General features: G+C 52.5%; 1 protein-coding gene across 8 annotated transcripts in view; it reads left to right on the top strand.

Annotated features, from left to right (window-relative positions):
- Window positions 1-23,052, top strand: part of GNG7 (G protein subunit gamma 7) — a 209,797-nt gene extending 186,745 nt beyond the window's left edge. For all 8 annotated transcript variants that reach the window (XR_010583307.1, XR_010583310.1, XR_010583309.2 and 5 more), the window contains 2 exons: window positions 13,642-13,759; window positions 19,034-23,052. Coding sequence is in view for 5 of the 8 variants with exons in the window: in XM_045380290.2 (XP_045236225.1) it covers window positions 13,679-13,759; window positions 19,034-19,159 (207 nt within the window). In the remaining 3 variants the exon portion in view is untranslated. The remainder of the gene's footprint in view (window positions 1-13,641; window positions 13,760-19,033) is intronic.
- The last annotated feature ends 275 nt before the right edge of the window (window positions 23,053-23,327 follow it).

Here is a 23,327-nt window from a genome sequence, read left to right as displayed (position 1 = left end):
TCTGACGTTGGACCAGTCACAGTGGATGGGGGATGTGTATATATATATATACATATATTCAGATGCTGACTTCATTTTGTGTGCATGTAGAATTGCAAAATTCAATTAATGTATCACTAGTAAACTCCTGAAGTAATATTTATAGCTCCTATCACTGGAATCCAATGACCAAAATAATATAATAAAAATCATATAATAAAAATGTGAAGGCAGAAGCATAGAACATCTTCTGTTGTGGGATGGTTGGAGGTGAGGACTGAGCTGAAGGCTGTTATGATCCATGTGTGTTCCAAGATTTTTGCAGAGGTTTTCACTTCCTGTTGATCTTTCCACTGGAACTTTAGAATTATTTTATCAAGTTCTTTCCTGTCTGCAACATTCTTGTTGTTTTTCACTCCTTCCTGCATTGTCTACCTTTCATCTGGAATTATCTTTCTCTAGTTTTACCTTTTAAAAGGCAAGTCTGTTGGTGAGAAAGTCTGGTTTTGTTTATCTGAAAATGCCCTAGGCCGGGCGCGGTGGCTCAAGCCTGTAATCCCAGCACTTTGGGAGGCCGAGACGGGTGGATCACGAGGTCAGGAGATCGAGACCATCCTGGCTAACATGGTGAAACCCCGTCTCTACTAAAAAATACAAAAAAACTAGCCGGGCGAGGTGGCGGGCGTCTGTAGTCCCAGCTACTCGGGAGGCTGAGGCAGGAGAATGGCGTGAACCCGGGAGGCGGAGCTTGAGATGAGCTGAGATCTCGCCACTGCACTCCAGCCTGGGTGACAGAGCAAGACTCCGTCTCAAAAAAAAAAAAAAAAAAAAAAGAAAATGCCCTTATTTTCCCCTAATTCTTGAAGGATATTTTCACTGGGTCCACCTAATTGTTGCTGTTTTTTTCCTCTGGCAACCTTTGTTTGTTGATTTTTGTTTGTAATTAACTGATTTTTGTCAAAGTACAATTCAAATGCAGTAAGATGAGCGGATCTTAAAGATACAGTTTGGTGGATTTTAGCAAATGTGTACACCTGTGTACACCAACAGCTCAACCAACATACAGAGCATTTCCATCACCCTAGAAGTTTTTTCATGGCCCTTTCTAGCCAACACCCTGGCCAAAGGCAGCAACCTCTATTTTCATTTCTTCATAGTTTTGCCTATTCTTGAACTTTATTTATTTTTTTTTCTTTTTCTTTTTTTTTTTTTTTTGAGATGGAGTCTTACTCTGTCGCCTGGGCTGGAGTGCAATGGCGCAATCTCGGCTCACTGCAAGCTTTGCCTCCTGGGTTCCTGCCATTCTCCTGCCTCAGCCTCCCAAGTAGGTGGGACTACAGGCACCCGCCACCACGCCCGGCTAATTTTTTGTATTTTTAGTAGAGACGGGGTTTCACCGTGTTAGCCAGGATGGTCTCGATCTCCTGACCTCGTGATCTGCCCGCCTCGGCCTCCCAAAGTGCTGGGATTACAGATGTGAGCCACTGCGCCCGGCCTATTCTTGAACTTTTTATAAATGGAATTATATAATATGCACCTCTAATATCCAGCTTCTGTTGCTTGACAAAATATTTTTGAAAATCATACACATGGCCGGGCGCGGTGGCTCAAGCCTGTAATCCCAGCACTTTGGGAGGCCGAGGCAGGCGGATCACAAGGTCAGGAGATCGAGACCACAGTGAAACCCCGTCTCTACTAAAAATACAAAAAATTAGCCAGGCGTGGTGGCGGGCGCCTGTAGTCCCAGCTACTCAGGAGGCTGAGGCAGGAGAATGGTGTAAACCCGGGAGGCGGAGCTTGCAGTGAGCCGAGATCGCGCCACTGCACTCCAGCCTGGGCAACAGCGTGAGACTCTGTCTCAAAAAAAAAAAAAAAAAAGAAAATCATACACGTTGCTCGATCTCTCAGTAGTTTATTCTTTTTGATTGTGCAGCCAGCTGTATTTCATTGTGTGAAATGCTGTGGCTTGTCGATTCCCCCATTGAAAGGCATTTGGATTGTTTCCAGGTTTTGCTGTTATGAGTCAAAGCTTATGAACATCTTGTACAAGTCCTTTTATGGAGACATGTTTTTATTTATCTTGAGTAAATCCCTAGGAGTGGAATTGCTGGGTCATAGGTGAGGTATGTGTTCAGCCTTATAAGAAACTGCTAAACCATTTTCCATGGTGGTTGTACTATTTCACATTCCCGTCAGTAATGGATGATGAATCCAGTTCTTCTACGTCCTCCCAAATATTTAGTGTTGTCAGTCTTTTTAATTTTTGCCACTCTAGTGGTTGGAAGGCAGTCTCTCTTTATGGCTTTAATTCATATTTCCCTGATGACTAATCATTAGACACCATTTCATGTGCTTATTGGCCATTTCTCTGCCACTTTTTAGGACATTTCTTTTGCCTGAGGTTCTAGGGATTCTGAAATCTGTGGCTGGAGGTCTTTTTATCAGTTTTAGAAAGTTATTGGTCCTTATCTCTTCAAAGATTGTTCCTGCTTCATTCTCTCTCTCCTCCTTCTGGTGTTCCAATAACATGTACATTGTACTTCACTGCATCTTCTATGTCTTTTGCTCTTTCTTCTGTAGTTTCTTTCCCTTTGTGTCTTCTTGCTTCTTTCTGGATATTTTTCTCTGTTCTGTCTTCCAGTTCACTAATTTTTATTTCTTCCATTGAGTTCTTACTTTTCAGATATTGTGATTTTCTCCATATCCACTGGCTCCTTTTTTTCCCTATCGTTCCGATTTGCTGCTAAAATTCCAATCTCATCTTTTTATTTCCTTGAACATAATTAACATAATTAATTAAGTCTCTGTCAATTCCCAGTGTATGGAAACCCTGTGGGTCTGTTTGTAGTGCTGGTTATTTCTGCTGAATTTTGTTTATGTGGTCCTGTCTCCTCGTATGTCTAGTTATTTTTACTTCGATGCCAGACATTGCATTGCGGATTTGTATATAGAAATAATCTTGGCCGGGCACGGTGGCTCACGCCTGTAATCCCAGCACTTTGGGAGGCCGAGGCGGGCGGATCACAAAGTCAGGAGATCGAGACCATGGCGAAACCCCGTCTCTACTAAAAATTTAAAAAATTAGCCGGGCACGGTAGCGGGCGCCTGTAGTCCCAGCTACTCAGGAGGCTGAGGCAGGAGAATGGCGTGAACCTGGGAGGCGGAGCTTGCAGTGAGCCGAGATCCCGCCACTGAACTCCAGCCTGGGCGACAGAGTGAGACTCCGTCTCAAAAAAAAAAAAAAAAAGAAATAATCTGAGGCCTGGGATGATATTGTTTTCCTCCGGAGATGATTTATGTTTACTTCTTCCAGGCATTTGGGGCCACAAGCAATCTAGGATCACCCTAATCCAGTATCAGGGGGATTGAGATTATTCAAACTCAGCTACAGTTGCTTTAAGGACCTGTCTGCTTCCTAATGATTACTCTTATTTATTTATTTATTTATTTACTTATTTATTTACTTACTTACTTACTTATTTTTGAGACAGAGTCTCACTCAGCTGCCAAGGCTGGAGCGCAGTGGCGCAGTTTTGGCTCACTGCAACCACTGTCTCCCGGATTCCAGCGATTCTCTCGTCTCAGCCTCCTGACTAGATGGGATTACAAGCACCTGCCATCATGCCCAGCTAATTTTTGTATTTTAGTAGAGACGGGGTTTCACCGTGTTGGCCAGGCTGGTCTCAAACTCCTGACCTCAGGTGATCCACCTGCCTCAGCCAAAGTGCTGGGATTCCAGGCGTGAGCCACCACGCCCAGCTGTGATCGTTCCTCTTACAGTGCAACATTAAGTTGTCCCAATTCACCCCAAGGGGGAATTTACCAAGGCTTCTCTCCTCGGGAAACCCTGGACCTCAATTTCTGTACCCTTGGCCTTGTGAAGCTGATAGAAATATCACTCGGCCTCTCAGCAAACCCTCCCCACCCCAGAAAAAGTGACCCCAAATCCAGGCTCTCCTTCGATCCTCCCCTAAATCCTGGCTGGAAATTCTCCATTATCTTAACAACCCTGCAGGCCCTTGAGCAGACGCTTTAACATTCTGTTGAGCTTTTCTTTCTTTTTTGAGACACGGTCTTTCTGTCACCCAGGCTGGAGTTCAGTGGCACAATCTCAGCTCACTGCAACCTCTGCTTCCCGGGTTTAAGCAATTCTTGTGCCTCAATCTCCCGAGTAGCTGGGACTACAGGCACGCGCCACCATGCCCAGCTAATTTTTGTATTTTAATAGAGAGAGGATTACACCATGTTGGTCAGGCTGGTGTCAAACTCCCAACCTCAAGTGATCCTCCTACCTCGGCCTCCCAAAGTGCTGGGATTATAGGTGTGAGCCACCACACCCGGCCCTGTCCAGCTTTTTTTTCTTTTATGAGACAGGGTCTCGCTCGGTCACCTAGGCTGGAGTGCAATGGTGCAATCTCAGCTCACTGCAACCTCTGCCTCCCAGGTTTAAGCGATTCTTGTGCCTCACCCTCCCAAGCAGCTGGGACTACAGGCACGCGCCACCACACCCAGCTAATTTTTGTATTTTTAGCAGAGACGGGGTTTCACCATGTTGGCCAGGCTGGTCTCAAACTCCCGACCTCAAGTGATCCTCCCGCCTCGGCCTCCCACAGTGCTGGGATCACAGGCGTGAGCCACTGTGCCCGGCCCTGTCCAGCTTTTCTAGTTGACCTCAGCAAGAGAGTGGGTTTGTCCTTAGCAGCTAATCCACCATTGTGCAAGCCAAAATCTACCAATAGAGATTTTTAGCCCAAAGTCCAAGTCGTTTAGAAGGAGGTCTAGATCTTCCTGATCTTAGAGCCACAGGATGACAAATGGGGGCCCATCCTCAGCCTTGAGAGGAGCCCCCTTATTTTCCAGTTGAGGAAACCAAGACCCAAACATCAGAAGCAGAGCCAGACTGCGAGCCCGGGTTTTCCATTTCCAGGCATGCACCATGTGGTCCCTTTTCAGGAACAGGTGTCAGCCTTTATCCCTTGAATAAGATCCCTGGCAATGACCTCACCTCTCCCTGAAACCTGAATGTTCTGTCAGTTCAGCAGAGGCTTATGCAACTCACAGTCCCCAGAGGCCCTTTTGTCTCTCATCGAGTCCATAAATGACACGGAAGTGATGCAAGCATGACTGGATCACCCTGGACTTCTGGAACTAATCACGGAGCTTACAAGACTCTCCTCTCACCTTTACCCTATGCCTCTAAAGAAGAAGGGATTTGCCCAAGCTCATGCTTTAAGTTCAACAACACAAAAATGGGCCGGGCGCGATGGCTCACGCCTGTCATCCCAGCACTTTGGGAGGCCGAGGCGGGCGGATCACCTGAGGTCAGGAGTTCGAGACCAGCCTGGCCAACATGGCAAAACCCCGTCTCCACTAAAAATACAAAAATTAGCCAGGTGTGGTGGCGCATGCCTGTAATCCCAGCTACTCAGGAGGCTGAGGCAGGAGAATTTCCTGAACCCGGGAGGCGGAGGTTGCAATGAGCTGAGATCATGCCACTGCACGCCAGCCTGGGCAACGGAGTGAGACTTCATCTCCAAAAACAAAGAATCCAACAACACAAAAATGGGTAATTTCAGGACACCCAGTTTGAGGCTCTATCCCGAATCCGATCCACGCTGATTTTTAATATGATCAGCTTCCAGCTCTGCCCAGGTCTCTCCAGGGCCGGTGGGGCTGTTGCAATTCCCTACTGCACCCCAGCCTCGGGGTAGGTCAGGGGAGTGGTGACAGGGTGCAAGTCCACGGGGAGTGAGATTTCTCAAGAGCTCCGGGCAAACCGGCCTGTCCGCATTCGCTGGGTGCAGGATGTTCCAGCTACCTTGTCTTTCCAGCAGCTGTGTTTATATTTGGCAGCTGCCACAGGTCCCTAGAAGAGGGTCCTCTTCTTGCCTGCCAGACTCTGGAACCCCCGTTTCCTGGCACAGGAACCTAGGGGCCAGGCCTGGTGCAGAGATGAGAGTGTCCTTCTGAGAATTTCAACAGAGGTCACTGGGGCTCAGAGAGGGAAGGCAACTTTCCCAAGGTCACACAGCTTGGTAGAGCCAGGGCAGATTTCTGGCCTTCCAGAGTTCCCTCTTCTGTGGGAGCTGTGGTCTCACTCCCTTCAAATGCCATGGGGCTCACATCTGGGGAAAGGCTCCCACCCTGTGGGGCATCTCCTAGTCACAAAGCGTTCTGGGAGGCTAATAAAATTAAAGTCCTTTTGGAAACACTCCTCTATTTCCTTCTTTTTTTTTTTTTTTTAGACAGGGTCTCACTCTGTCACCCAGGCTGGAGTGCAGTGGCGCGATCTTAGCTCACTGCAACCTCCACCTCCTGGGTCCAAGTGATTCTCCTGCCCTCAGCCTCCCGAGTAGCTAGAATTACAGGGATGCGCTGCCATGCCTGGCTCATTTTTTTGTATATATAGCAGACACGGGGTGTCACCATGTTGGCCAGGCTGTTCTTGAACTCCTGACCTCAAATGACCCACCCGCCTCAACCTCCCCAGTTCTGGGATTACAGGTGTGAGCCACCACACCCAGCATATTTGCATTCAGTAGCATTTATTTCTTGGGGCCTTCAGTCAGCTGGGTTCAAACTCTTTGCATTTTGCCTAAGGGAACCACTCTGAGCTGCAGGATATCTCCTGATAAGGGAGTTCCATAAAGGCCTAAGTTTTTCCCCCAGGGGACACCTGTCCAAGTCTGGGGACATTTGTGCTTGTCGTGACTGTGGGGCGGGGGTAAGGTGTTCCTGGCATGGAGTGGGCGGAGACCAGGGATGCTGCCCAGCACTCTGCAGTGCCCAGGACGGCCCCACCCCAGAGAAGGATCCAGCCAGAGGGAGAGGGCCTGTACTGGAGTGAGTTAAACTTCCAAGTTTAGATCAGGTCTCTTTAGGATTTTATGACTTTGGAGTTCAGCCAGCTTTGCAGACTGAGGCCCTAGGCTGTGTCTCTCTTTACTGATACCACTGTCGATTTTGTCACAGTTTTGGGTCTTTGTCTGCCCAGCCATCTGCTCAGCAAACATTTAGGCCACACCTCCTCTCCTCCACCCTGTGAGGACAGGCCCGCAGGTAGGGGCACAGCTCCAGAGGGGCGATGCTGCCAGAGAGGGACCCAGGCCACCTTCCTGGAGGGATGCAAGATACCAAAACTCCCTCTGTACCCCCAGATGAGGGGCGGGGGTAGGGGGGCGCTGGTGTCGTCTGAGACACAGCATTGGGCTGGCCTCAGGGTCCCAGTTCTGATACTATCTTATAGTCACAGATGACATTGCCCTGGAGGGGACCGGGAGAGGGTGCACGGGACTCCCTGGACTATGTTTGCAACTGCCTGAGTCCTTAATTATTTCAAAATAAAAAAGATAGGGCTGGGAGCAGTGGCTCACACCTGTAATCCCAGCACTTTGGGAGGCCGAGGCGGGTGGATCACTAGGTCAGGAGTTTGAGACCAGCCTGACCAACATGGTGAAACCCCATCTCTATTAAAAATACAAAAATTAGCCAGGCGTGGTGACGCACACCTGTAGTCTCAGCTACTCAGGAGGCTGAGACAGGATAATCGCTTGAACCCAGGAGGCAGAGGTTGCAGTGAGCTGAGATTGCACCACTGCACTCCAGCCTGGGCGACAGAGCGATACTCCATCTCAAAAAAAAAAAGTTAAGATAAACGATATTCAATAAACCTATAACAGATGATATAACTATATAATGAATACATATATACAGATATAAAATAGCAATCTAAATATATTATAAATACAAAATCAATAGCAAACAACATAAATGTCAAAATAGAAATCAAACTATATAATTAATAATGCATAAATTATATAAATAATGAATAAAGATACAAATATGTATGCAATAAGTGTATAATACAAATACTAAACACTAATAAAACTATATATTAGTAATACAAAACTGATATGAATATATCATGAATGAATCTTCAAGTATGTAATAAATGTGTGATAAATGACATAAATATAGAGTATAAATATAAATATATGAGTAAACATATATAACAAAATATACAAATATGTAATAAATGTATAATATTATACTGTATTATAATATAGTATAAGTTTATATTATAAACTAATAGCAGACCGGGCGCAGTGGCTCACACGTGTAATCCCAGCACTTTGGGAGGTCAAGGTGGGTGGATCACCTGAGATCAGGAGTTCGAGACCAGCCTGGCCAACGTGGTGAAACCACGTCTCTATTAAAAATACAAAAATTAAATGGGCATGGTGGTGGGCACCTGTAATCCCAGCCACTCAGGAGGTTGAGGCAGGAGAATCGCTTGAACCCGGGAGGCAGAGGCTGCAGTGAGCTGAGATCCTGCCACTGCACTCCAGCCTGGGCAACAGAGCGAGACTCCGTCCCAAAAAAAAAAAAAAAAAAAAAAGGAAGTAGAGCACTTGCATTCTAACTTTTCACTCTTACACGTAACACAATTATAAACGCCTTTCTATCTGTAGCTTTTTATTTCTTTTCATTTTTTTCCCTCGGGGTAACTGCCCGAGCAAGGGGTTAGAGGGCGGCGGCTCCCCGGAGGCTCCTGTGCTCCCACCTCCCTCCCTGCCGGCGCTGCCAGCTCCTCCCCTGCGGTTTTGTTCAGCCCTTGTGTGCACTGGAGCCTCGTGTCTAGTCAGCTCAGGTCTGCTCTCTGTTTCGGGGCTGGTCACCCTTCCTTGAGCGACCACAGATTTCCACTATGCCGTGGGGTGGGGAGTACCCTCATCCTTCTTTTTTTTTTTTAAATTTATTTATTATTATTATACTTTAAGTTGTAGGGTACATGTGCATAACGTGCAGGTTTGTTACATATGTATACTTGTGCCATGTTGCTGTGCTGCACCCATCAACTTGTCATTTACATCAGGTATAACTCCCAATGCAATCCCTCCCCCCTCCCCATCCTTCTTGACTTTCAGGCACGAGTGTGATTTTTCTGCACGAGGCGGGCTTAGACTCGGGTGTGGCTAAGAGCCTTTTGCTAGGAGGCCGGCCCGGGCCGGGCAGCGTCCCTCTTAAGTTTTATTTTTGGAGAGCCTCGCCTGGAGCCTAGCCTGCCTGAAGGGGCCTGTGCACTGAGGCAGAGCCCACACTCAGGACGGTGCCGCGGGGACTGCGGGGACTGTGTGCAGCTTTGACCACCTGGCCCTGCCCCCGGAGCTGCCTGCTCCCGCCCCTCCCACAGCTTCCCCGGGCCCACACCCCTGGGCCCGGGCCGAGGCAAGCGCATTCAGGTCCGGGTGCCCCCGTGCGCCTCTGCAGGGAGGCAGCTGGGAGGGGCGTTCCTGGCTGACTCAGCGCGTGGCCAGTTCTGCTGCTGTTGGCTTAGTCCTCAGCTGGGGGCATGGCTGCTCCTGAGTCAGTGCCGGCTGGTGACACCACCGAGACGGGGACTTGGGGAGGCGACTGCATGGGTGATGCAATCTGTGTCTGAGTCTCCGCATCTCAGCACGAGCATACACATGTACGCCCGTGCACACACACACGCACGCATGTACACACCCACGCACTCACATATCCACACACCTACAGTGACATATACACATGCCCACACACGTGCACACACCCATAGTGACATATACGCTCACACACGTGCATGCACACGCATATGCAGTGACATGCCCACACACACGTGCACACATTCATAGTGACATGCATGCCCACACACGTGTGCGCACACACATGCAGTGACATGTCCACACACGTGCACACACACATGTGCACACTGACACACATGCACACACACATGCACGTATGCAAATCCACCTATGCACACACTCATATGCAGGTGCACACACACATATGTAGATATGTACATGCACTCACAGATGCTCATGTACACACATGTTCATGTACACACATGCACTGATGCACAGACTCATGCATGCTGGCGTGCATATCCATGCATACGCATGTACACATACACATGCAGATATGTGTGCACACACGCATATATGTACACTCATGCATGCCAGCATACACATGTGCACACACATGCACACGCAAAGTACACATACATTCATATGTGTACGCACATTCATACACATGTGTACACTGACATGCACACCACATGAATGCACACACCCCCACACATACGTGTACAGTCACATGCACATAATTGACATACATGCAAATAAACAGACACACATGCACACACACACACACACACACACAGCGCAGCCCTCTCTGGCCTTTCTGGCAGGCCTGAGTTATTACCCAGCCCAAAGGGAGCATCTCCCAGGGAATTTCGCCCAAAACAGAAAAGCCAGCAAGGCTCAGGGCCTGATGCTCACGTGGAAATTGGGGGGGTGGCTGCCCAGGGCAGCAGGGGCCCATGGTCTGGGTGGACACTCCTGACTGTGGATGCTAAATAGGACCCCCTGGCCTTCCAAGGAAAACAGGAGGTGGGGCCAGCCCATTTGTTCTCTGTGTGCGCCTATTTTTAGCACTGAGTAATTTAGGTATTTTTAAGCCCAACCAAGGGCGGTTTTCCCTGAGTTGGATGTTTTGTGGCTGCTTTGAAGCGCTCTGGAATCAGAGCCTTCTGAGCGGCCACACGTGGGCCCTGCCTCCAGAGCAGACAGATTGGGCCTTCTCCGCCCCCAAAAAGGGGGGGCGGGACGTCTGCTGGAAACCAAGGAGGCTGGGTGGTGTCAAAGGGATTTTTTTTTAATTGATTCTTTCATTGAGATCGCCGTGGAGTCACATCCAGTGCTAACAAAGAATGTACAGGAATTCTGTGTGTCATTCCCCGGCCGTCCCCGGTGGTAACATTTGGTAAAGCTACGGGCAGGATCACAGCTAGACAGTCACACACCCACCAGCCTCGCTCAGGTTCCGCAGTATTCAGTATTGTACCGGCTGGTGTGTGAATGTGTGAGGTTGACAGTCACACACCCACCAGCCTTGCTCGGTTCCGTAGTATTCAGTATTGTGTCTGCTGGTGTGTGAGTGTGTGAGGCTCTCTGTGCGTTTATCACCCGTATAGGCTTGTGGATTCATCACTGTAGTTGAGGCACTAACAGGGATCATTCATGTTGCCCTTTTATTTACGTATTCATTCAGAGATGGGGTCTCACTAAGTTGCCCAGTCTGGCCTCACCCTCCCAGGCTCAAGAGATCCTCCCACCTCAGCCTCCCAAGTAGCTGAGACCACAGGAGTGTGTCACCCATGCCCAGCTAATTTTTTAATTTTTTGTAGTGAGGGGATCTTGCTATGTTGCCTAGGCTGGCCTCAAACTCCTGGACTCAAGTGATCCTCCCATCTCAGCCTCCCAAAGTCCTGGGATTACAGGCAAGAGCCACCGTGCCTCGCTGTGTTTCCCTTTTATACAGAGACCTATCTCCCTCCCAGCCCCTGCCCCTTCCTGATCCCTGGCAACCGTTAATCTGTTCTCCATTTCCAAAATGTTGTCCTTGGGCCAGGCATGGTGGCTCATGCCTGTATCCCAGAACTTTGAGAGGCCGAGACAGGCGGATCACTTGAGGCCGGGAGTTTGAGACCAACCTGGCCAACATGGTAAAACCCCATCTCTACCAAAAATACAACGATTAGCCAGGCGTGGTGGCACATGCACCTGTAATTCCAGCTACTCAGGAGGGCAAAGTGGGAGTGGCACTGGAAGGGAGAAGCGGAGGTTGCAGTGAGCTGAGATCGCGCCACTGCACTCCAGCCTGGGCGACAGAGCAAGACTCTGTCTATAAAATGTCCTCTTAAACACATTATACAAACAGAACCATGCTACACATCCTAGGCCCTGGAGATTCCCCTGCGGTGTGATATGCATGGATGGTCCTTTCCTTCTTATCACTACTTAGGCATTTTTTGAAAACTTTGGAATCTGCCTTGGCTTCTCTGCGGCTGCCTGGCTCTGCAAAACAGACAGCAATGCCATGAGTTATGACGGAAACAGGGCGCGGCTTAATTAACTGCTCACAAACGCCCAGCTGGGACTGCAGCTGCCCAGGACTCTTGAACCTGGCCCCAGCCCCTGCCACCCCCATCAGCACCGACCCCCTCGCTGAGTCCTACTAAGCAGGTTTCTCTAGTCTGGACACTGCTGACACGTGGGGCTGGATTGTTCCTGGAGTGGGGCCACCCTGGACACTGCAGGGTGCTGAGCAGCATCCCTGGCCTCCACCCACGCCCTGCCAGGAGCACCCCCAAGTCATGACAGCCACAAATGTCCCAGACATGACCCAGTGCTCCATGCAGGGCAGAGTCACCCCCAGATGAGATCTTGGGGGATTCCACGGACCCCCAAAAGACTCTGCATCCCGTGATCATCTGCCCTGTTGAGGTCCTGGGTTGTTCCGGGAGAATTCAAGAAGCAACAGCATGAGCTCCTGACTGGTTCAGTATGAAGGACATGGAGGACAGGCCGGGCGCGGTGGCTCCCACCTGTAATCCCAGCACTTTGAGAGGCCGAGGAGGGTGGATCACCTGAAGTCAGGAGTTCAAGACCAGCCTGGCCAACATGGTGAAACCCTGTCTCTACTAAAAATACAAAAAGTAGCCAGGCGTGGTGGCGGGGGCCTGTAATCCCAGCTACTCGGGAGGCTGAGGCAGGAGAATCGCTTGAACCCGGGAGGCAGAGGTTGCAGTGAGCCGAGGCAGCCACTGCACTCCAGCCTGGGCGACAGAGTAAAACTCCATCTCAAAAAAAAACAAAGGATAGTCATTGGGGGTTCTGCTGTGATCCCTGCCCTGACCCGGGGTCTCCCCTGGGCACTATGAACATCGGGGTTGGATCCTTCCCTGGCATGGGGCCGTCCTGGGCACTGCAGGGAGCTGAGCAATGTCCCTGTCCTCTACCCAACCCACTCCATGCCAGGAGCACCCCCCCCCCACAGCCACAGATATCCCCAGACATCACCCACTGTCCCACTGTCCCCACTGTCCCCTGGAGGGCAAGAACTCCTGCCACGGGACTGCAGCAGGCCACTTAGGAGCCTGTGTAAGTCCTCCCTTCTCTAGAGGCCTGACCTATTGCCTTTGCCCTTTCTCTTTTTTTTGTCTTTTTTTTTGAAATGGAGTCTTGCTCTGTCGCCCAGGCTGGAGTGCAGTGGCATGATCTTGGCTCACTGCAAGCTCCACCTCCCGGGTTTACACCATTCTCCTGCCTCAGCCTCCTGAGTAGCTGGGACTACAGGCACCCGCCACCATGCCCAGCTAATTTTTTGTATTTTTTTTTTTTAGTAGAGATGGTGTTTCACCGTGTTAACCAGGATGGTCTCGATCTCCTGACCTCGTGATCCGCCCACCTTGGCCTCCCAGAGTGCTGGGGCTACAGGCATGAGCCACCGTGCCTGGCCTGCCTTTGCCCTTTCATTCCCTCCTTCTGCAAACTCTCACAGAGGATTGTCACGGCTGACCGCGCACCAGGCTCTATGCTGGAAACCAAGGAGGCTGGGCGGTGTCAAAGGGATTTTTTTTTTAATTTATCCTTTTATTGTGTACCTTTTATTGTGTATCTTGTATTGTGTATCCTTTTATTGAGTACCAGCTCTGTGTACACCGAGGCCCCTGGTCCCCACCCAGAGGCCAAGTGGCTGTGCCCAGAGTTGGGAAGGTTGAGCCAAGGCCGGGTGCCCCTGCTGCCACCCAGAGGCCTGACCTGAGCTTTGACCCACACCCCTCTGCTTCCCCCACAGCTCTCTGGACAACGGGGCCCAGAGCTGATGGCAGACAATGTCAGCCACTAACAACATAGCCCAGGCCCGGAAGCTGGTGGAGCAGCTACGCATAGAAGCCGGGATTGAACGTATCAAGGTGAGCCCAGCGGACGCCAGGAAGAGGAGGGGAGAGGCCCGTGGGCGCCCCGCAAATGGTGGACAGGAGGCTCGACGGGAGGGCAGAGGCTTGCCCCACAGCTGTGCCTCTTGCTGCGTGACCTTGGGGCCCTCCCTTAACCTCTCTGAGCCTCCATTTCCTCGGCAGAAAGAGGCAACTGATCTAACACCTATCTCATGGGTTCGTGTGGGAACGTAACGTGCTTTGTAAACGCACTGGGGCCCCATGGAGACAGTCATTGTGACAGAGCACTTTGCTGTCCTTATCTGCATCGCTCTGTCCAGCTCCGTGGCTGTGACGGATACAAATTAAACTGAGAGACACAGTCCCGGGCAGGAGGAGATGGCTGTCCTGTCTACTTTTTTCACTTCTATGTCGTTTGAAGGATTTGTTTGTTTGAGATGGAGTCTCGCTCTGTCTCCCAGGCTGGAGTGCGATGGCATGATCTCAGCTCACTGCAACCTCCACCTCCCAGGTTCAAGCGATTCTCTTGTCTCAGCCTCCCAAGCAGCTGGGATTACAGGCATGCACCACCACGCCCGGCTAATTTTTTTGTATTTTCAGTAGAGACGGTGTTTCACTGTATTCGCCAGGCTGGTCTCGAACTCCTGACCTTAGTTGATGCACCTACCTCAGCTTCCCACAGTGCTGGGATTCCAGGCGTGAGACACCGTGCCTGGAATTTGAAGTTTCTCACAAGGATCACACTTGAGACTGTGCCCAGTCGAGATTTATTTTAAGGCAAGTTCTGAAATCTGCAGTGCAGGCCAGCAGGCTGGTGACCCAGGGAAGAGTTGCTGCTGCAGCTGGAACACCTGGCAGAGTGCCTTCCTCCTGGGAGGACCCCCGGCTTTTTCTCTTAAGTCCTTCAACTGATTAGATGAGGCTCACCTGCATTACAGACGGTCACCTGCTGTGCTTGAAGTCTACAGATTTAAAGGTGAATCATATAAAAAAAAAACACCAGGCCGGGCGCGGTGGCTCAAGCCTGTAATCCCAGCACTTTGGGAGGCCGAGTCGGGCGGATCACGAGGTCAGGAGATCGAGACCATCCTGGCTAACACCGTGAAACCCCGTCTCTACTAAAAAATACAAAAAAACTAGCCGGGCGAGGTGGCGGGCGCCTGTAGTCCCAGCTACTCGGGAGGCTGAGGCAGGAGAATGGCGTAAACCCGGGAGGCGGAGCTTGCAGTGAGCTGAGATCCGGCCACTGCACTCCAGCCTGGGCTACAGAGTGAGACTCCGTCTCCAAAAAAAAAAAAAAAAAAAAAACACCAGACTTTTGCATGCCAGGCACAGTGGCTCACACCTGTAATCCCAGCACTTTGGGAGGCTGAGGCGGGAGGATCACTTGAGGTCAGGCGTTCAATTCCAGCCTGGGCAACAACATAGCAAGACCCCATCCCTACAAAATAAAAAACAGGCTGAGCGCAGTGGCTCACACTTGTAATTCCAGCACTTTGAGAGGCTGAGGTGGGCAGATCACCTGAGGTCAGGGGTTTGAGACCAGCCGGGCCAACATGGTGAAACCCCATCTCTACTAAAAATACAAAAAAAAAATTACCCAGGGGTGGTGGTGCATGCCTGTAACCCCAGCTATTTGGGAGGCTGAGGCAGGAGAATCACTTGGAACTGGGACGTTGCAGTGAGCCGAGATCATGCCATTGCACTCCAGCCTGGGCAACAGAGCAAGATTCTATCAAAAAAAAGGAAAGAAAAAACAACCTTCACAGCAACATCTAGAAAAACATTTAATTGGCCGGGCACAGTGACTCACGCCTGTAATCCCAGCACTTTGGGAGGCTGAGGTGGGTAGATCACAAGGTTAGGGGTTCGAGACCAGCCTGGCCAATATGGTGAAACATAGTCTCTACTAAAATTGCAAAAAAGTTAACCAGGTGTGGTGGCAGACGCCTGTAGTCCCAGCCACTTGGGAGGCTGAGTCAGGAGAATAGCTTGAACCTGGGAGGCAGAGGTTGCAGTGAGCCAAGATTGTGCCACCACACTCCAGCCTGGGCGACAGGGCAAGACTCCATCTCAAAAATAAAATAAAATAAACGTTTAACCAAACCCTGGGGCACCATGGCCCGCCCTAGTACCCCCATAAAATCAGCCATCACCCCACGTATCCACTCAGAACTCAGTTCTCCAGTACCTGCCACCAGCTCGTCATTATTGGCCATAGGAATTTATGAGGAAGGGGTGCCTGGCCCTTGCTTTGCTCCCAGTTGGGGGGCAGACGGACTCGTCCCTGCTGGCCAGGTGGCGCAGGAGTCAGACACGGTTCTGATCGGCCGGTGACCCTCCCTCCAGCGCAGCTCTGAGCCCCCACCAGACCCCATCACACCGCCACCGGCCGGGATCCAGCCAGGAGGGGAGGGGTCTGCCTCCCACGAGGTGTCTGAATGTTCCAGAAATCTGACTGCTGAGGACAGACCTGAGCATTCAAAGCATTCCTTCAGGCTGAAGAAAGAGAAAGCCCTGGTTGAAGTGGTTTTCCTTTTATGAGTCGGTGCCAGCCCCCAGCCCGGGCGGAGGGCGGTGACTCATCCTGCCCCGTTTGATGTTGAGGAGGGGCCCCCATAGCCCCTTTGAATGTCGGGCCTCGGGGGAGCCAGGATTTGACCCGTGCCCGCTCCCAGTCCCGCCTGAGGTTTTATATCCCCAGCTCCAACGCGGCGACCAGAACCACAGAGCCTCAACGGCAACGATCTCGGGGCTCTCCAGCCCAGCGCAGCGGGCATGGGGGGTGGTGCCAAGGGGGCCGCGTGCTGGAGCCACAATGCCAGCTATTTTCAGGGTCTGGAGGCTATTTCTGTCGTCCAGGACAGCCGCTTCCCAAATAGAAGCCTAGAAAGCAGGCCAGGTCCGAGTCATCACAGGCCGCGGCCAACGGGCTCACTCCGTGGGCATGAGTGTTCCCCGGCTGCCCAGCTGGGCCAGACCCCAAAGCTGTCCCACAGGTTCCTGGCCTTTTGAGGGGCCCAGGTCCCAGGTATCCTTGGGGCCCAAAGGAGGACGGAGGATCTGGGATGCAGAGGTACTGGCCAAGGGAGGTGGCTCATGCCTGTAACCCCAGTGCTTCCAGAGGGCTAGGCAGGAGGATCGCCTGAGCCCAGGAGTTTGAGACCAGCCTGGGCAACACGGTGAGACCCTCATCTGTACAAGAAAGTTATTCTAAAAATTATGGCCAGGCCGGGCACGGTGGCTCATGCCTGTAATCCCAGCACTTTGGGAGGCCTAGGTGGGTGGGCCACCTGAGGTCAGGAGTTCGAGACCAGCCTGGCCAACATGGTGAAACCCCGTCTCTACTAAAAATACAAAAATTACCATGGCGTGGTGGCGGGTGACTGTAGTCCCAGATACTTGGGAGGCCGAGGTGGGAGAATTGCTTGGACCCAGGGGGCAGGGGTTGCAGTGAGTAGAGATCACGCCACCGCACTCCAGCCTGACTGACAGAGCGAGACTCTGTCTCAAAAATAAATAAATAAATAAATAAATAAATAAATAAATAATAAAAATAAAAAATTATGGCCAGGTGTAGTGGCTCACTCCTGTAGTCCTGCTACTCAGGTACTCCCAGCTGAGGCGGGAGAATCACTTGAGCCCAGGAGGTGGAGGCTGCAGTGAGCTACGATAGCACCACTGCACTCCAGCCTGGGGGACAGAGCGAGACCCTGTCTCAAAAGCAGACAACAAAGGCACCTCCGTGAAGTGATGCTGTGATCCTTCTCGGATCATCCCCTTCACCCCTGCCATGTCTAATCCTCCCCCTGTGATCGCCCTCTCACCTTTCAGGGGAAAAAGAGAGGAGAGAAAGGTCGCTGAGTCCTACAGAGACACAGTTACCGGTTACAGGATGAGATCCAGGGCCAGACGGACGTGTCCCTGTTTAGCCTGACCCAGGACACCCGACACCCCAGCCCCAGCCCTGCTGGGGTGAGCTAAGCGGGGAGTGGCAGCGGCACCCCCAAAGGCATGGCCAGGAGAGACGGGCGTGTGGCCTGGGGCAGGCTGGCAGCAGGGGGGCAGGGGGTCCCTCCTGTGACCAGAAGCATCAGCCCCTCTGGGGTTCGGAGTCATCAGGGGGTTCCGGCTGCACGAGAAAGATGGAGACAAGCTTATCTCATCCTCACCGGGCACAGCCACCTGGCTGGGTGTCACTGAAACCTCCTTCAAGCTCGTCAAATGTGCAGGCAGCATTTCTCTATCAGGACCTTCCTTCCTTGGGGTGAGAATGAGGTCTTGGACTCCAAAAGCAGGGTCCTTCTGTCCCTGACCCTTTGTGTTCAAAATCTGGCAACGCTTGCTGAAGGAAGTCCAGCCTTTTCTTTAAAAAAAAAAAAATCTTTTTTAGGCCAGTCGCTATGGCTCACACCTGTAACCCCAGCACTTTGGGAGGCTGAGGTGGGCAGATTGCGAGGTCAGGAGTTCGAGACCAGCCTGGTCAACATGGTGAAACCCCGTCTCTACTAAAAATACAAAAATTAGCCAGGCGTGGTGGTGCGTGCCTGTAATCCCAGCTACTCGGGAGGCTGAGGCAGGAGAATCACTTGAACCCACAAGGTGGAGGTTGCAGTGAGCCGAGATTGCACCATTGCACTCCAGCCTGGACAACAAAGAGAGACTCCATCTCAAAAAGAAAGAAAGAAAGAAATGGGATCACACACTGCGTGGCCTTCTGTGTCTGGCATCTCTCACTGAGTGTGAAGTCCTTAAGATGCGTCCACGGCCAGGCACGGTGGCTCACGCCTATAATCCCAGCACTTTGGGAGGCCACGAGGTCAGGAGATTGAGACCATCCTAGCTAACGTGGTGAAACCCTGTCTCTACTAAAAATACAAAAAAAATTAGCTGGGTGTGGTGGTGGGCACCTGTAGTCCCAGCTACTCGGATGGCTGAGGCAGGAGAATGGCCTGAACCCAGGAGACGGAGCTTGCAGTGAGCTGAGATCACACCACTGCACTCCAGCCTGGGCGACAGAGCGAGATTCTGTCTCAAAACAAAAAAAAAAAAAAAAAAGGAAAAGAAAAAAAAGATGCATCCACATTGTGGCCTATATCAGAGTCACGCTCCTTTTCATGGCTGAGTAATATTCCAGTGTGTGGACGGGCCACACTGTTTGCCCACGCCCCCGTCAATGGGCTCCTGGGCAGTTTCCGCCTCTGGCTGTTGGGAATGGCGCTGCTGTGAACCTGGGTGTGCCAGCCTCTTCTTATATCTCCCCTCTCTCCTCCTTGTGCCCAAACACAGGTCTCCAAAGCGGCGTCTGACCTCATGAGCTACTGTGAACAACACGCCCGGAACGACCCCCTGCTGGTCGGCGTCCCTGCCTCCGAGAACCCCTTTAAGGACAAGAAACCTTGTATTATTTTATAACTGTGTTCTCGTATGTGCGCTCTCTCTCTCTCTCGCTCTCTCTCTCTCTCTCTCTTTCTGTGTGTCTCAGGCAGGGCATCATTCAGTAATTAGCTCAAACAAAACATCTCAAGTCCCCAAAACGTTTAATTCCAAGAGAAATCCACCCTTCCCCCAAAAAAAGGCGTTCCCACTCCTGGATGGGGTAGAATGTACCTTGTAGGTGTAGATGGGGTTTCGGGTCCGACCCCGTGGCCCTCTCAGTTTGGGCAAAGCTGGGATGGAGGCTTTACGGCCACTTCCCGTTTGGTGTAACTGAAATCCCCCAGTGATGTGGGAACCATTTGTAAAAATCTCCATTGCCGTTTCGATTGTGGACGCGGCGCCGAGGGCGAAGGGAGGTGACTTGCCCGCTGGCAGCAGTTCCGGGAGAATTGGCCATTTGTAAAAAGACTTCACGGGGTCACTGAGATGCTTTGCGTTGTTTTTAAGTAGAGGTAAAATTGAGGTGGGGGGGGAGGTGACATCGTGAACTTTTTTTGGAAATATCTCTCCGTTTAAAAAGTTGTTATTCCGTACGGCTAAACTTGGATTGTGATGGTCGAACCCGGCGCTAAACTGTACCATCCAGCAATGAGTGCGCGATGGACCATGGGGGTTGGGAGGGGACTTTGCCTATGAAAAGTTGTCAAGTGTGACTCCTCTGCATGATTTTTGCCATGGGTCCTTTCTTCAGGGTCCCTTCTGTGCCAGAAACGGGTTTTCGGGACTTGCCAAGCGGAGCGGTCACCGGCCCGGCCCATCCCGTTTTGGGAATTTTTTTTTTTTTTTTTTTTTTTTTTTTTTTGAGATGGAGTTTCGCTCTGGTTACCCAGGCTGGAGTGCAGTGGCACGATCTCGGCTCACCGCAACCTCCGCCTCCCCGGTTCAAGCGATTCTCCTGCCTCAGCCTCCTGAGTAGCTGAGATTACAGGCGTGCGCCACCACGCCCAGCTAATTTTTGTATTTTTAGTAGAGATGGGGTTTCACCATATTGGCCAGGGTGGTCTCGAACTCCTGACCTCGTGATTCCCCCGCCTCGGCCTCCCAAAGTGCTGGGATTACAGGCGTGAGCCACCGCGCCCGGCGTGTTTTCAGCACCAGGCATCTGTGTGGACGGGAGAGGCTTTGACCGTCCTTGGTTCTTCTGGCTTGTTCTACCCTCTGACATCCACCGTAGACATTTCTCAAACAGAAATGCAGGCCGAGGAGCCGCGGCGGGGCGGGTGGGGCTGCCCTGTGCTGCCGTGTATACAAAGTTGTTCCATGATCTTGAAGTGACTTTGAAGGACGCCAGGAGGTGAGACGTTGTCCGGGAGATCGAAACGTCCGCTCAAAACGTTGCCCTGTCGCTCGAACCCAATCTTTTCACTTTTCCACCCCGTGCAACCCGGGACGGCTGCCTGAGGCCGGGAGATGCGTTAGGCGCAGAACGGGTCGCTCCTCCCAGCGGCACGTGGAAATCGAAGATGCCATGAGGTCGGGGGGAGGTTTCTGAAAGACGACTGTGTCCTCCTCTGCGGCACAGACGGGAGCAGGTGCAGCCACATCCTCCCAGGCCTGCTGGCGTCACTGGGGGCCACACCTGAGCTGGACCCTGAGCCGGACCCTGAGCCGCCGGGACCCCACACAGCCCTGATCGCAGGAGGCCTGGCCGCCCCGACTCCCCTCCATGGGGCTGACCCAGAAGCAAGTAGTAGAAAAAAGAAAAAAACTAGCCCAGCCCTGTCCCTCCAGTCCCAGTGGAAATGGGCATCTAAGGACCCGTGCCGAGAGGGTTCCTAGACGGCTGCCCAGGTCCTCTGTGCAGGCCCATGGGGCGGTGATCCCTGCTCAGCTCCCTTCCTGGGGCGACTGCCGGGGTTCCCACCTCACAAGGCTAGAGGGTTCTGCGTGTTGCCGGTGCAGGGAGAGTGACCTTCACTCCTCAACCTCGGGCGGCTCCCACAGGCAACAGCTGGGCTCCCCACCCCCGGCACCCAGCTCTCTACGGCCGGTCCGGGAGGGCTGGGGCTTTGGGGAGCCCTCCCCGCCAAACCTGCTGTTGGCCCAGGAGAGCCCCAGAGGCTCCCCAGAGACTGCAGCCTCCCGTGGTTGGGCCGGGAGCAGGCGAGGCTTGGGGTGTGGGCATCCCCACCACCCATAGCAGGAATGGTGGGAAGAGACAAAAGTCTGTTCCAGAAACCCTGGGAGGACCCCAGGCAGGGAGACCCCGCCTGCCCCCACCCTTCCCAGCGAGCCATCTTGGTAACTGGGAACAAACGCACCGCAGCCCGTTTTTCCTTAAAAGAGGCCTTAATCCCCGAGCCCCCGCTGCCAGGGCAGAGGGAGGAGGGGGCACAGCTGTGCCAAGCCCGGCCCCACTGGTGTGTCCTAACGATGTGACCCCAGAAATGCCAGCGGGGAACGGAGGCCGCTGCAGAGACACAGCCCAGGCAGCCGGGCCTCCTAGGCTGGTGGAGATGGTGGGGTTCAATCCCGGCTTCCAGGGACTCTCAGCTCCAAAGGCCCCTAAAGCCACGTCCTCCCGCCCCACAGACGGGACCCTGCACAGAAGTCAGAGAGCCTGGGGTCCAAGCGTTCTAGGTAAACTGAGGCTCAGGGAGGGGAAGGACAGGCTGGCCTCTCCTTCACTGTCCATAGAGCCTTGGGTTCCCTGAGCTATCCGGACCCCACCATCTCCCGGACCCCAGGGAGGTGGCCATTGCCAGAAGCCTGTGGATTTTCTAGCTTGGGGGATTAAAAAAAAAATTCTCCCCTTTTTTTCTTGTAGAGTAAACCTCAGTGACCACAGTGTGGAAAATACTTTTGCAGAGGAGCACACACACCCACCGCCGCACGTGCTTTTCTGCCGGGAATCCCTGGGGTGAACGCGTGTTTTATGGGCATTTCCAGGAGCGTGCGTGCACCTCCAGATGCGGGGCTGGCGGGCGGGGGTGGCAGCAGCAGCTCTAGCCTTGGGGACACCAGCGTCTCTCAGCCACGTCAGGGGAAAAAGAGAGTTAAGGACACTCACCCCCACCCACGCGCACACACACACAAGGCAGCGTCGGGTGGGAGCAAGAAGGCCGTTTCTCCTTCTGCCGCCTGGGTCTCTTCCCTGGTCCTGAGCGAGAAACCAGTTGCCGGGTGAAGGGCCACAGCGGGCCAGGCCCCGACCCTGTCGTGACCCACCTGGGCACCTTCCCGGACTAGCTCCGCCTACCCTGTCCTCTCTCCAGCAAGGAGCCAGAACACGCACCCTTCTCCCACCCTCCCCAGGGGTAACCCCAGGCCAAGCACAGACAGCTCAGCTGTGACCTCTGGCCTCTGGGGACATAAACAGGGTGGCTGGGCCGGGGCGGAAGGTGCTCCACTTTCTCTCTCTCTGCGTGGTCCCTTTGACGGGCTGGCCACCGTGTCCGGGGTGCAACGCTAGGCCTCCAGGCCACGCATCCATCTCCAAGTTAACAGGCCCTATCCTGCCCAAGCTCTGGGGCAGGTAGGAGGGGCCATCACACACCTGCCCATGCGTGAGTGACCCGGGAGGGGCTTCTGGGGGGAGGTGGAGCCACCACGCCCTTCCTCAAGGGGTCACTTATTAAACATCCTCGGGCCCTCTGCACAGAAGCCATACGCTGGCCAACCGCGCCTCCTCTGTCCACGGAACCGTTGCCGATCTAATCTTTGTAAAAACCTGTCTCCTGTTTCCAGCCGCCACCTGTGGTTCTAGCAGGTTCTATGCCATCTGCATTGGGATGTCTGGTTGTTTTTATTTCTGACTTTTTTAAAATTCCAGGTGTGCCGCACCCACTTTCTCGCAGTGTTTTAATATTACGTGGAGTTGTTGATACAATGTGAATTCATACACAATAAACAGCCTCACTCTCCCTTTTCTCCTGCCTCTAGGCTGCTCCTTCTCTCCCTGGCCCGGGGCTTGCTGGGGAGGGAGCTCTTAGCATGCAAGCAAATGCCCCGGGCTTGGCTCCAGGCATGGGGACCTACGGCCCCACACCATCCCGTCCACCCTCCCTTCACTGGCCCAGGGAAGAGGTAACAGGAGGGGACCCCTGGGGGCTGCACCACAAACCAGGAACGCGCAGGCCCCACGGGCTTTAGGATTTGTACTTAGAAAATCTAGGAGGGACCGGGTGTGGTGGCTTAGGCCTGG

This window comes from Macaca fascicularis, chromosome 19 (assembly GCF_037993035.2).
Source record: "Macaca fascicularis isolate 582-1 chromosome 19, T2T-MFA8v1.1".
Taxonomy (NCBI): Eukaryota; Metazoa; Chordata; class Mammalia; order Primates; family Cercopithecidae; genus Macaca; species Macaca fascicularis.
Note: the sequence above shows the minus strand (reverse complement) of the source record. Positions and strands in the feature narration are given on the sequence as shown.